Source organism: Phocoena sinus, chromosome 20 (assembly GCF_008692025.1).
Source record: "Phocoena sinus isolate mPhoSin1 chromosome 20, mPhoSin1.pri, whole genome shotgun sequence".
In the NCBI taxonomy this organism is placed as follows: domain Eukaryota; kingdom Metazoa; phylum Chordata; class Mammalia; order Artiodactyla; family Phocoenidae; genus Phocoena; species Phocoena sinus.
In genome coordinates this window covers 12,977,222-12,992,001 of record NC_045782.1, presented here as the reverse complement: position 1 = coordinate 12,992,001, position 14,780 = coordinate 12,977,222, and the positions used below count along the sequence as shown (strand labels likewise).

Here is a 14,780-nt window from a genome sequence, read left to right as displayed (position 1 = left end):
TTATTATGATGAAAATAGTTTTCAATTTATGTACCCTCTGAAAAGGTCTTGGGACCCCGATGGCAATGGACATTATGAACAATACGTTGTTCAGTGTCTAGATTATGTGTATAGAGAATATTTAGTTGTTCTGGCAGACTGTTAACTTACTTGCAGATCAGCTGAGCCCTTTGAGACTGTAGTGGATCTAGAGTAGCTTTTACTTTGGGGACAGTTTAGTCTGTTTCTAAAGCATGGCCTTTCTGGGGTTTCTACTGAATGCACCAGGTGTTTATTGAGCTCTCTCCACTCAAATGGCTAATTGGAACTCAAATGTATTCTAGCCTGGGTGAGCGCCAGTAATTTTTCAGCTTGTAGCTCTCTAATCTTTACCTGGTCTGTGGCACCTCATTCTGTGTATGCACAACTTAGAATTCAGCCAGAAACTCAAGGGAACCCCTGCATAGGTTATTGAAGCTCTTTCTCTATGTAGCTCCCTCCTGTCGGGTACTCTGCATCCAGGAAGTCCAGATAACGCACCTCCCCAAACTGATCTGTGCTCAGCAGGACTGCTGTATTCTTCTTGGGTTCCCTTCCCTGTGCTATGGTCCAAAAGTGCCTCTGTGCAGAAACTCATTTGTTTTCCCTTCAGGGATCACAGTCTTGTTCTACCTGTTGCCTGGTATTTGAAAACAGTTGCCAGTTTTTAGTTTATGCTTGGAAGAGCTGGTCTGGTATCACTTATTTCAGCATGGGCAAAAGCAGACGTCAGACAACGAGTTTTAGCTAGCTAGTTTTTCTGATGGTTACCTTTAAATGATGCCTTTTTAAAAACGAACTAAAAGCCTGATTAATAGTTATTTTGCTTTTGTTAGAAGTTATTTTTATAATTGCTAATAGAGTCATGAGATTTAACATTCAAAAAGTATAAAAGAGGATGTAATGCAAGGTCTGCCTCCCACACATGTCCCCCCATCACCCAATTCCTCTCACAAGAGGCAACCAGTGGTATAGAAACATCTTTTTTTTCTTTTTTGGGCTGCGTTGGGTCTTTGTTGCTGCGCTCAGGCTTTCTCTAGTTGGGGCGAGCTGGGGCTACTCTTCATTGCGGTGCACAGGCTTCTCATTGCAGTGGCTTCTCTTCTTCTCTTGTTGCGGAGCATGGGCTCTATGCGTGCGGGCTTCAGTTGTTGTGGCGTGCAGGCTCAGTAGTTGTGGCTTGCAGCCTTAGTTGCTCCGCAGCGTGTGGGATCTTCCTGGACCAGGGCTCAAACCCGTGTCCCCTGCGTTGGCAGGTGGATTCTTACCCACTGCGCCACCAGGGAAGTCCCTAGAAACATCTTCTTAAGGCTGCATAATATTCTGTTTTAAGGATTTGCTGTACTTATTTGTTTGATTCCCTATTAGTGGGCAGTGTAGGAAAATAAATGTGCTATTATGAATAATGAGTACATACGCGATGCCAGCTTTTTAGATGTAGTACCCTTGTCGGTAAGTATGAATCCCACTTTTACGATTTTATGATTTGTCCAGAGTGATAAAACTTAAAGTAGATTTTCAAATGATAAGCTCTGAAAAGGGTCTTTTAATAATCTGTGGTTTATTCCAGACACCAAATTAAAAATATGTCAAGTTTTAATCATGATTTGAGTGCCTGTCTCATAAGCATCTGTTTTTACTTTTTCAGGCCATAATGCAACAGGGAGATACAACCATAAAACCCATTCTCCAAGTCATTGTGAGTACCTACATATTTTTATGTCAAACGTTTTTTAAACTTACATATAATTATAAATTACATTTGATAGAGGACATACAGTCCACTTCAGGAAGTGTGTCCACTTGACAAAATTCTCTTCATCATCACAAAAATAGACCAGTCCATGTTGTAACTCTGAGAGAGGAACCAGGCTTTACTTTTAATGTTGCGTCAGCCAGAGTTTGACCTTTGGAGGTTCACATTTGAGGCTTGGCCTTTCTGTTCTTTCCACAGTTGGTGGATACTGTAGCGCTGCACATCAGTACTTCTGCCTCCTTGGTTGTCTTTCTGCCCTGGGGTTTGTCTTGCTCAGATCTGCCTTACATGTGGCCTCTGGAGAGATCTACCTGACAGGAACTTGTCTGCTTAAAATTCTTCATTAACCCTATCATTCATTTAAGGGGTTCTCAAATTTTAGTGAGAATTTTTACAAATCAATAGGAGCGGAATCCTGGATCATACTTGCAGATTGTGAGTCAGTAAGCCTGATGGTCTGTCTCCCTGTTACTCCCAAACTCCCTGCCAGTCATCTTTTTTTTTTTTAAGGCAAATATTCCCAGTTTTATTATTTTATTTTATTTTTTAAAGTTTTATTTACTTTTGGCTGCGATGGGTCTTCGTTGCTGCCTGCGGGCTTTCTCTAGTTGCAGTGCACGGGCTTCTCATTGCGGTGGCTTCTCTTGTTGCGGAGCATGGGCTCTAGGTGTGTGGGCTTCAGTAGTTGTGGCACACAGGCTCAATAGTTGTGGCTTGTGGGCCCTAGAGCGCAGGCTCAGTAGTTGTGGCGCACGGGCTTAGTCGCTTCCCAGCATGTGGGATCCTCCCGGACTAGCTTGAACCCGTGTCCGCTGCATTGGCAGGCGGATTCTTAACCACTGTGCCACCAGGGAAGTCCCTCCCTGCCAGTCATCTTAAGGCTGTTTTTGTATTTCATTTTCTTCAGAAAGCTGCCTCTGATTTCCTTTAAGCTGGAATAAATGTCTTGTCATTATGTGCACACCTCTGCTATGTCTCTCTGCCTCCGTCTCCACCCCAGTTATAAGCCTCTTCAGGGCAAGGATTTTTTCTTCCATTTTGTATTTTTATCATGTTTCCTACATAGTACCATACATATATTAGGTGCCTTATTGTATGTTTTTTTAAATTAATTTTCAATCAAGTTTGAGTTAAGGGAGAGAGAAGAGTATTGGCAACCTATTTTATTCTCGTTTATGTTATGTTTAATAATGTTAGTAGAGAGAGGTTGGTGGGAGAATCATCAAATCCAATTTTCTTTTACTTGGATTTAGGTGTCGAGAGTGGGCAAGCATTTCAGTTGTGTTGAATTAATGGCGAATGCACTCTCCTGCCACTTAAGTTTACTGATCCCTGGGGACTGAGCAGACAACCTGGCTAATGAATCATGTTTTCTCTCCTAGAACATCCGTCCCATTGCTACAGGGAATAATCCACCCCGTTATCGACTGCTTATGAGCGATGGATTGAATACTCTGTCTTGTACGTATGATGTATAAATCTAGGAATTTATATTTAAATAATAAAAGCACACCCAACACTTTGATTGCAGTAATCGGAGCATTCCAGAAGTCTCCATTGGCTTGGCTCTGCCTTCGGAAAGACAGAATTGCAGCTGGCAGAGAGCATTCTAACAATAGACTGGTTCGAGTGGAAAGCTGCCACTTGGCTTAATTTTGTCTAACTGGTGCTCTGTGCTTTCTTTGATTAATTTCCCTTAGGATGATATTGACATTTAGTGAATATGATTGGTTAGCTGTCCTATACTTGTCTTTTTGGGGTTTTATTTCTGTGCTGGAAGCTTTACAGGGAGAAAGGAGAGAATTTGCAGAGTATATACTTCCTGTCTCTAGTCGCAAGGTGAAGGACCTAGGAAAGATTTTTTAGTCTTTGTCATGAAACCTGAATGATGGAGAAGATGATTTGGAGCACTTTAAGAAATACTTAATTTCAGAGTAGGAGCAGCTGTTTAATGCACAGCAAATTAATACTGTTTTTCACTGTGCAGAGTCTGAGTAGTTTTAATATTTAAGGCATTGTTTTTCTTTAATGGTACAGGTGTGATCAGCTTTTAGATTGTCATGACTGAAATGTTTTAGAGACTGAAGTAATCTCTGTGCTTTTCAGCTTTCATGTTGGCAACACAGTTGAACCGTCTTGTTGAGGAAGAACGATTGTCTAGCAACTGTATTTGCCAGATTAACCGATTTATTGTGAACACTCTGAAAGATGGAAGGTATGTGGTATCTTTTTTTCTGTTCTATTGTGTTGTATATTGGGACTAATTTTTGAACAGACAAGTTCATTGGATGCCAAAATTCAATTAGAAGTCGAAAAGCTTTCAGCTAAGAATTTACAACTATTGAGTTCTGAACTCAGGCAACTAAAATGTGGCACCAAAAGGAGAAAAATATGGAACCGAACTGGAAATTTCACAGCAGGAAATTAAAGCCAAATTCAGAAATCTTATTTCTAATCTCTTCAGCAGCACTGATTTTAGGAGTCTCTTTTTAAGTATCTTTTAATGAAATAGGATCACTTGTTAGGGCAAAAGAAGATATAATTAATTATGTAACACTGCCCTTTTTGCAGTCTTGAATCTTTCATAGTAAACAGTTTCTTCAGCCAACAGAGTATGCTAAGTACCTACAAGATGCTACATTGCTAGAGATACAGTGGTGAACAGAACTGTTATTCACACCTGATTAACCACTGCTGAAATATGACGTTTTTTGTTGGCTAGCAGAGTCATATTTGCCAAATCTAGGGCAATTTAAAAGTCGAAATAAAAATAGGGACTCCCCAGTGGTCCACTGGTTAAGACTTTGCACTCCCAATGCAGGGGGCCTGGGTTCGATCCCTGGTCAGGAACTAGATCCCACATGCTGCAACTGAAAGATCCTCATGCCGGAGCGAAGATCCTTCACGCGGCAACGAAGATCCCGCCTGCCACAACTAAGACCCTGCGCAGCCAAATAAATAATTAATTAATTAAATAATTAAAAGTAAATAAATAAATAGTAACAGACTGCAACCTACTGAATAAAATAAGAATTCATAAGTCCATACTAACTTAATGAATACGGGGGGGGGAACAGAAAGCTTTTTCTTACAATAGAATGCCATCTAAAAATGTAAATGGATTGATGGAATTAGAAAATCACCATTTGGCAACCGTCATAGTATTAATTCAGGCAGGAAACATTAATAGGTGCTATATAAGTTTCCTGTGGCTGCCATAACAAATTACTGCAAATTTGGTGGTTTAGAACAACAGAAATTATTTTCCCTGGAAGTTAGAAGTTGAAGTCAGTTTCACCGGGCTGAGATCATGGTGTTGGCAGGGCCCGGCTCCTTCTGGGAGATCTCTGGGAGAATCCATTCCTTGCCTCTTCCAGCTTCTGGTGGTTGCTAGCATTCCTTGGCTTACGGCTGCAACACTCCAATCCCTTCTTCCATGGTCACATTACCTCTTCTCTGTCTATGCCAGGTCTGCCTCTGCCTCCTTCTTAGAAGGATATGTGGTTGCTATTAAGGCCCATCGGATAATCTGGGATAAAATTGCCACTTCAATCCTTAGTTTAATCACATCTGCAAAGTCCCTTTTTGCTATATAAGGTAACATTCATAGGTTCCAGGGATTAGGACTTGAATAGCTTTTGGTTGGGGGTGGTCATTTAGCCTACCACAGATGCTGAAACAAGTGGTAAAAATTTGAGGGAGGAACAAGTTATTTATAGGGTAAAAGTACCTCCCCAGAGCATAATTATTAATTGTAAAAGGAAAAGAAGCAACTTTACAGTGGAGAAAACTGGCAGACAGCACCTTATTCCAATGATTGACATTAACATTACCAGTAATGGGACAAACAGAAGTCATGTATTACCTGGTAGGATACAGTGGGAAGAACATTGCATCAGTACTATTATATTCTTGCCAAAGATGCATAATCTGTATCTAATCATGAGGAAGCCTCAGGTAAATTGAGGGACATTCTATAAAATAACTGATTTTCAAATTTCAAGCATGAAGGTAAAAGAATCCTTCCAGATTCATGGAGTCTAAAGAGATATAATTAAATATAACAAGTGATCCTGAACTGGATCCTATTGCTCTTAACATATCATTAAGACAATTTATGAAACTTGAATGGATTCTGTGGATTAGATGGAAGAATTCTTTATGTTTCAAGTTCAGTAACTTAACCAGGCTATGTCTCAAATGTCAGTGGTTCCCTTTTTTTTTCCAGCGCCGGTGCATGGTACCCTTTCAGTCTGCAGTTAGGAGTTAGCTCTTTCTTTTGGATGAAATTGTTCTGTTATTCCTTAATGATCTTTTCTGTTTCGCTTGAGTTCCAGTTTTTACTTATGTTTCTGTTTCATTTGAGTTCCAGGATAACTTTGTTCTCCATGTATGTCTCCAGTTTGCTCTAGTCTTTTTTCTAATGCATGCATTGGATTCATTTAAGATTTTCCAACATATTATATATTATAGTTCAGTTTTGAGCTTTCTCTGTTCTGTTCCTTGATGTTTATAGTTTAAGTATTAGATGTATAATGATACTGCTTTTGTTCTGTTTTTTCCTTAACTTTTCAAACACCCTTTTCTTCTCAATCTCTTGTTTCATCTCACCTTTTGACTTTTATTGAATTCTTAGTCTTATTTTGCACACCACACTTGGGAAGTATTCCCTTTCTTGGCTTATGCTTTCCTCTAGATGGGATTGTTAATTGTCTCTGCCTCTTCTTTTCCTTTTATTTTTATACACTGTTGTGTGTTACATTGTTGCTATGTTATTTCTTTTTATCTTGTTCATGCTTAATGTGGACAGTTCTGTCCAGACTTCATTTGCTCTGACATAGTCTAGTCTGGGTACATCCCCTTGCCAACCTTCCCACTTGGGACCTGTTATCTTCCACTCCAGGCTACCTTGGAGTGCTTGAGTGGTGCTTTCTAGCCACTTTTCTCTCCTCTAGGGCATGGTATAGGGGAGGGTGGAGAGCTTTGCTGTGGTTGAGTACTATACCTCGAGCTCCATTCACTCCAGTCTAGGGTGGAGTTCCACTCCTGTGAGCTTTGCCTTATTTCACCGCCTCAGCATGGCTGCATGCCGTGTGTTCCTTCCTGCCTCTGCTGAGAACCTGTGTGTGTACGACCAGGTTTATTCCTTACCTTGATGGTCAGTTAGGTTTTTTTTTATTTATTTAATTTATTTATTTATTTTGGCTGTGTTGGGTCTTTGTTTCTGTGCGTGGGCTTTCTCTGGTCGCGGCGAGCGGGGGCCACCCTTCATCACGGTGCGAGGGCCTCTCACTGTCGCGGCCTCTCTTGTTGTGGAGCACAAGCTCCAGACGCATAGGCTCAGTAGTTGTGGCTTACAGGCCTAGTTGCTCCACGGCATGTGGGATCTTCCCAGACCAGGGCTCGAAACCGTGTCCCATTGCGCCACCAGGGAAGCCCTGGTCAGTTAGGTTTGATGGTCATTTAGGTTTATTCCCAACAGGGCTTTAGCAGTCATCCTTGTACGTTTATCTTTACATGCTCATGCTGTTATTTCTTAGGAGTTGTGGGGATCAAAGGACGTCTGTTGTAGAAAGTATACCAATTAACATACTCATGAGCCTTGTGTAAGAGTACCTGTTGCTGAATAGGCAGATACACAGACAGAAATTAGATTCGTGGTTTCCAGTGGCGGGGGAATGGAGAGTGACTGCCATGGAGCACAGGGTTTCTTTTTTGGGGTGGTAGAAATGTTCTGAAGTTAGGTAGTGGTGATGCTTGCACAATTCTGTAAATATACTAAAAACCACTGAATTATACTTTTAAAGGATAAATTTTATGGTATGTGTTCAATAAACCTGTTTTTAGGGGGAAAAATACTTGTTTCCCCTTAACCTTGTCAACATAGCAGATATTACTGATTTTTAAAAAATAGTTGCCAGTCATCATTATTTTAACTTAAATTTCTGTATTATAAAAGGAGAACAATAGATATACAAAATAATAAATTCCCCTGTTAGTGAGGTCAAGTGTCTTTTCATATACTTACTCTTTGTACTTCTTCTCTGAAGAGCTTTTGATGATATACTTTGTCCTTTGTGTGTGTGTGTGTTCAGGGAGATGTGGAGGATGCGCTTTGTAAATCAGGGATATCAATTCTTTGTTAGCTAATTCTTTATTAGACCTTGTAGTCTACCTTTATAGACTGTTTATGGTGTCTTGTGATGTGGAATTAAAGAATTTTTTTAAAATTTAGTCAATTTTGTCCATTTTTTTCTTCATGGCTTCTGAATTTTGTATTTTGCTTAGGAAGCTTCCTGACTGGGTTATTTAAAAATACTTAGTTCTTCAGACATTCTGTGGATTTTTTAAAATAGATTTTGGTTCATCTGAGGTTTTTTTTTTTTAGTTTTAAAAGCAGTGAGATTATTTTAAGTTATTTAAGGTTTTGGTTTTTGTTTTTTATTGAAGTATAGTTGATTTAGAGTATTGCATTAGTTTCAGGTGTGCAGTGTAGTGATTTGATATGAGGTTTACTTTTATATAGGGTATGAAGGAGGAATTTAGCTTAATTTTTCCCAAATGGTTAGTCCATATCATGGAAGACTTACAGTAAGGAGCTTATTTTATTCTAAGTGTGATGGGAAGCTATAGGCTTTCGAGCAGGGGAGTATTGGTACAATTTGATTTAAGTTTTTTAAAGTTTCCAAGAGATTATTTTGATAGCTATGTGGAGAGTTGATGGTTGGTGACAAAAAGAGATAAAGAGAGACTAGTATTCCATTTATCTGACTCTGTTCTGTTTGCCATCTTTTCCTTTGATCTGCTTGTCTAGTCTCGTGTCAGTGCCAGAGTTTGTTTTTTCTTTCTGGTGACATCTTGAGATATAGTCCATATACCATACAGTTCATCTATTTAAAGTGTAAAATAGTTTTTACTATATTCAGAGTTGTGCAGCCATTACCACAATTAATTTTAGAATATTTTATTGCCCTCCAAATAAACCCTGTACCCTTTAGATATCACCCCCAAACTCCCTATCCTCCCCAGCCCTAGACAACCACTAATCTACTTTCTGTCTCTATAGGATTTGCTTATTCTGGACATTTCTCATAAATGAAGTCATATAATATGTGGTCCCTTGTGGCTGGCCTCTTTTACTAAGCATGATATTTTCAAGGTTCATCCATGTTGTACCACATGTCAGTACGGCATTCCTTTTTATGGCCAAATAGTATTCCATTGTATAGATATGTCACATTTTGTTTATCTAGTTGTTTGGACGTTAGGGTTGTTTCCACCTTTTCGCTATTATGAATAATGCTGTAGACGTTTGCGTACAAGTTTTTGTGTGGACATGTTTCCGTTTATTTTATATATATCTAGGAGTAGAATTGTGTGTCAAATGGTAACTTTATGATTAAGTTTTTGAGGAACTGCCAGACTATTTTCCAGAGTGGCTACAGTAATTTACATTCCCTCTAGCAATGTATGAGGCTTCCAGTTTCTCCACATCTTCATCAACACAGATAATTACATCTGCCATAGTGTGTCCAGGTAAAGTATCATCTGTAGAATATTTTAGTAACTTACAGATGATGTCTTCCTTTACTTTTTTCTCCCCCCAAATTTTTTTCGTAGTTTTTCTTTCTTTTTTTTTTTTTTTAGTTTATTTTTGGCTGTGTTGGGTCTTTGTTGCTGTGTGCAGGCTTTCTCTAGTTGCGGCAAGTGGAGGCTATTCTTAGTTGTGGTGCTCAGGTTTCTCATTGTGGTGGCTTCTCTTGTTGTGGAGCACGGGCTCTAGGCGCACGGTAGTTGCAGCATGCAGGCTAAGTAGTTGTGGCTTGCGGGTTCTAGAACGCAGGCTCAGTAGTTGTGGTGCACGGGCTTAGTTGCTCCGCGGCATGTGGGATCTTCCCACACCAGGGCTCGAACGTGTGTCCCCTGCATTGGCAGGCAGATTCTTAACCACTGCACCACCAGGGAAGCCCACCTGGTAGTTTTTCTATATTTATTCTTCTTCTTCCATGTTTATTCTTTCAAGTATCAAAAAAGCCACAAAAGTCCTGTCGGAATACAAAGAACTGCAGTAAATTTACATAGTATTTGATACTAAGTCCATTCAGGAATATGGTGTGTGAATCCCTATATATCCTGTTATCCATCTTCAGATTATCACTTGATATCCAATCTTGTTTTATCTAAATGCCTTCCACATCTACCCTCCTCTATGATTTTGAAGCAAATCTTGAACATGTTTCCTCCACAGATATTTTAGTATATATCTTTAAAAGGTAGTAATTCTTTTTTTAAAATTCCATTTTTACACCTAAAATATCAAATATTCTGTCACTGTTCAGTTTCCGACTATTTGTGTGTGTGTGTAATTAATTTGTCTGTATCAGAATCCAAAGTAAAGTTCTCACTGCAGTAGGTTGATAGTTCTTTTAAGTCTCTATGAATCTAGGTTCCTCCTCCATATCTTTTTTCCTCCCTTAGTGTTTGTTTGTTGAAGAAACCAGGTCATTTGTGCTTTATCCTCATGCACGGTTTCCCATAGTCTGGATTTTGCTGGTTGTATCTTTATAAAGTTGTAATGTGTCCTTGTCATCTGTGTTTTCTGTAAGTTGATATTGGTGTATTCTTCTGATGTGCCGCTGGATTCTTCTTGCTGATGTTTCAGTTAGGACGTATGTATATTACAAAATAAAATTAGTGGGGTTTTTTTAGTGGGTTTTTTCTTAGGTTTTGGTATTAGGGTAATGCTAAATGATAATCCTTCCATTTTTCTATGTTATCCAAAATTTGGATACTTTTGGAAGGTAGGTAAAATACCACAAATATCTATCAGAGTTTTTATAGTGAATCTGTATGTAATATTCGGAAACAGATAGTTTCAAGCTTATTTTACTGAAGTAATATAACCTTGTTACGAAAACTTGATAAAGGTAGCACAAATTGATCAATTGCATGTGAAAATCCAAACTACAGCAGTCAGACCATTTAAAGAATCCATCACAATGAGGTTGGGCCTATTATTGCTTAAATAATTGCTCCAGACCATCTACTCTTTTTTTTTTCCTTTTGGCTGCGCTGTGTGGCATACAGGATCTTAGTTCCCTGACGAAGAATCAAACCTGTCCTCCCTCCAGTGGAAGCATGGAGTCCTAACCACTGGACTACCAGGGAATTGAATTTCCCATCTACTATATTTAATGTCCGTCTCAACTGTGCTAATTCAGGCCCCGTCAGTTCTTCCTTCTGCTGTTCCCCCTGCCTCCGGTTGTGTTCCCCTCAGATTCCTTCATACTGCAGTCCTCTTTAAAATACGAACATGATCGTGACATTCTTGTTCAAGCACGTATTGAGCAATGACTGTGGACCAGTTGCTACAGTAAACACTGGAGGATACCTGCCATTACCGAAAGTGCAGTTTAGTAAGAGAAATAGATAATAAATAATGAATATACAACTAAAATATATTATATGTGAGTAAGTGATCAAATAATGAACATAATTAACCCAAATATTAATAATTATATGTCAATATATATTAATTAAACCTGAGAGAAGTGACCTGAAGGAAAGAAGTGATGGCTGTAGAAAGGAGTATAACAGAAAACTGATCTAAACCAAAGATTAAGGAAGCGTCTGAATATTAGATGAGGCAGAATGAGAGACCATCACAATCAGAAAGCGGCGTGTACAGAGGCCTTGTGGCAGGAGAGAGCGGAATGTACACCAAGAGCTGGAAGGAAACAGATGGTGGAGAGCAGAGCACCACGGGGAAACGGCGCGAGATGAGCTGGAGAGGTTAGTGCGAGGCCAGACCTTACAGAGCCTTGTAGGCTGTGTGAAAAGGTTTTTAACCTTTGGCCAAAGGTCCTTGAGAAGTTATTGAAAGGTTTTAATCAGAATTAAAGATGGACAAAGAATTGGAAGTTCTTAGTTAATAGTAATCACAATTAAAAAATATCTGTAGTCATGGTTTTCACTGGGAAAAGGTAATTGTTCAGCGAAGTATATGTTTCTGAAAACAGATCATCTCTTGTGCCACATATTCTTGGGTTTAGTAATCTAAATTCTTACCATGTCATTTGCTCCTTGAAGATACAGTATGTAGTAAGGACACTGCATTTTAATTAAGGAACTAGCTGGGAAATGAAAACGCTGCAATCATAAAAGCCCTTGATAATGATACAATGAAAGATTAAGGGAAATGTTTATGTAGGAATTGATATCATATGTTTCTCAAGTTATTCAGTAATGAAAAACAATTGACAAAGGGAAATAGTTTTATCACAGTGATTATTGGGGGAAGCTTTTTAAGTAGCTTGTCGTTTGAAGGGCTTCTGAGTTTATTTTTTCTAACATGTTTCTATTTGTTTGCCTTTGTAGGAGAGTGGTTATTTTGATGGAGTTAGAAGTTTTGAAATCAGCTGAAGAAGTTGGATTAAAGATTGGCAATCCAGTGCCCTATAATGAAGGTAAAATGTTTTTTATAGGTTGTAGCACTCAGTTGAATACCTCTTCATAGATTTGGAATTCTTCCTTTTGATACAGTTTGATTTGTTACTCTTACTAAAACTAGTGATTTGGGAGTCTAGCAACCAGGTTATTCTTTCATTGTTTTTTTTTTTTCAATACTGAAGAAATGATGGTAGGACTCTGTAAAAGAAAACCTCTCCTCTGTTTTTCTCTACACACAACAGTCATACATACTTCTGGCTCTTCTGTGACCAGATGTATGGGGTTTTTTCTTCCCCCTGATAAGCAATTCTCCAGTTCTCTGTGGACACCAGCTGGGTCTCCTACAATTCAATTTAGTTCTGACACTAGCTACCTGGAGTTAGCCTCAGATTTCACAGGGTAAGGGCTCAGTTCCACTGGACTGCCTCCACCCCTCACCCCCGCTCCCCTTCAGTCCAGAGTCCAGGCTGGGACTTCCCTGGTGGCGCAGTAGTTAACAATCCGCCTGCCAATGCAGGGGACACAGGTTCGAGCCCTGGTCCGGGAAGATCCCACATGCCGCGGTGCAACTAAGCCCGTGCGCCACAACTGCTGAGCCTGTGCTCTAGAGCCCACAAGCCACAACTACTGAGCCCACGCTCCGCAACTACTGAAGCCTACGTCTCTAGAGCCCGTGCTCCACAACAAGAGAAGCCACCGCAATGAGAAGCCCGCGCACCTCAGGGAAGAGTAGCCCCTGTGTGCCGCAGCTAGAGAAAGCCCGCGTGCAGCAACAAAGACCCAGTGCAGCCAAAAATAAATAAATAAAATTTAAAAAAAATAAAAAAGTAAGTCCAGGTTGTTATCTGTGCTTCTGACCAACTAGCTATAAATTGTAGCTTCCTACAACTCCCTCCTCAGGTTCAATTAGAGTGATTTGCTAGAGTGGCTCACAGAACTCAGAGAAACAATTTACTTACTAGATTACCGGTTTATTACAAAGGCTATAACTCAGGAACAGTGAGGTAGAAGGGCAGGCATAAGGCGAGGTATGGGGAAAGGGGTGCAGAGCTTCCATGCCATCAGGGTGTGCCGTCTGCCTTGGACCTTCATGTGTTCACCAACAGAGGCTCCCCAAATCCTGCCCTTTGGGGTTTTTATGGAGGCTTCCTTACTTGGGCATGATTGATCGAATCATTGGTGATTAGTTCGATCTCCAGCCCCTCTAGCAGTTATTTTGAATATCTTAGTCTTTAATGTCAGTCTCCCAAAAGGGGAAGAAGAGAAAAATGAAACGGGAAGAAAGAGTGCCAGCCCTTTAAATCCCTGGAAGGCACTTCGTCGAGGGCTTAGGGCTTGCAACACTGGAGGAAGCAACAGCAATGGTCACTGTCTCTTTGCACCTCTGTGATCAGAAGTAGCATTCACAGCACAGATCCCCAGTATATGGAGGACAGGGTCCTTTCTGCCCACCTCAGTTCCAGAAACTGTGTGCAGGCTGCTCCAGGAACAGGTCCACTGCTGTGTGCCACATGGCTGAGGGGTGGGGAATGGGTAGCTGTTACTGTGCTAAGGGCTGGTATTGGTGGAAATTCACCAACCAAGCCTTCCCTTGAAGTTGCAAGCCTTCTGTAGACTTCTGAATTCAAAGTAGTTATAACAGACGAATTCTGCCAGGGCAGTTGTAGTCTAGGTTGAGAGATAGATTCCTAGTGCTTCCTACTCTGCTGTCTTTCCAGAATCCTTTCAACAGTGATTATCTCTTGATAATAACTTTTATTTTCTTGTGAAAATATATAGGAAAGCCCAATGAAATCAGAAAATTTTAATTACTTTAAACAAGAAAGACAATAATAGTTTAGAAAAAAGTCAAAGAATCATCAAATCACTGACTCGAGAAGGCTTGTCTGCCCCTCCATCAAGTCAAATAAACATAAAATTAGAGGGAATTACCTGGTGGTCCAGTGGTTAGGACTCCATGCGCTCACTGCTGAGGGCCGGGTTCAATCTCTGGTCTGGGAACTAGGATCCCACAAGCCGTGCGGCATGGCCAAAAAAAAAAAAAATTAGAGCCTCATTGTTCACCAAGATAAATTCCAGATTTGTTTAAAAAGTTAAAAAATGAAACCATTAAAAATAAAACTAGGGACCTCCCTGGTTAAGAATCCACCTGCCAATTCAGGGAACACGGGTTCGATCCCTGGTCCGGCAACATCCCACATGCTGTGGAGCAACTAAGCCCGTGCTCCACAACTACTGAGCCTGCACTCTAGAGCCCATGAGCCACAACTACTGAAGCCCGCGCGCCTAGAGCCCGTGCTCCACAACAAGAGAAGCCACTGCAATGAGAAGCCCGCACGCAGCAATGAAGACCCAATGCAGCCAAAAATAATTTAAAAAAATAAATAAAGAGAATGGGGGGCTTCACTGGTGGTGCAGCCGGTAAGACTGCACTCCCAATGCCGGGGGCCCAGGTTCAATCCCTGGTCGGGGAACTAGATCTCACATGCATGCCGCAACTAAGGCATCCCCATGCTGCAACTAAGGAGTCCACATGCCGCAATGAAGATCCTGCATG

The 14,780-nt window shown here is 40.4% G+C and overlaps 1 protein-coding gene across 1 annotated transcript in view; it reads left to right on the top strand.

Moving 5' to 3' along the window:
• RPA1 (replication protein A1) overlaps nt 1-14,780 on the top strand; it is a 56,053-nt gene that overhangs the window by 12,078 nt on the left and 29,195 nt on the right. The window contains 4 exon segments of the mRNA XM_032616790.1: nt 1,667-1,717; nt 3,157-3,235; nt 3,881-3,989; nt 12,152-12,240. Coding sequence (XP_032472681.1) covers nt 1,667-1,717; nt 3,157-3,235; nt 3,881-3,989; nt 12,152-12,240 — 328 coding nt within the window.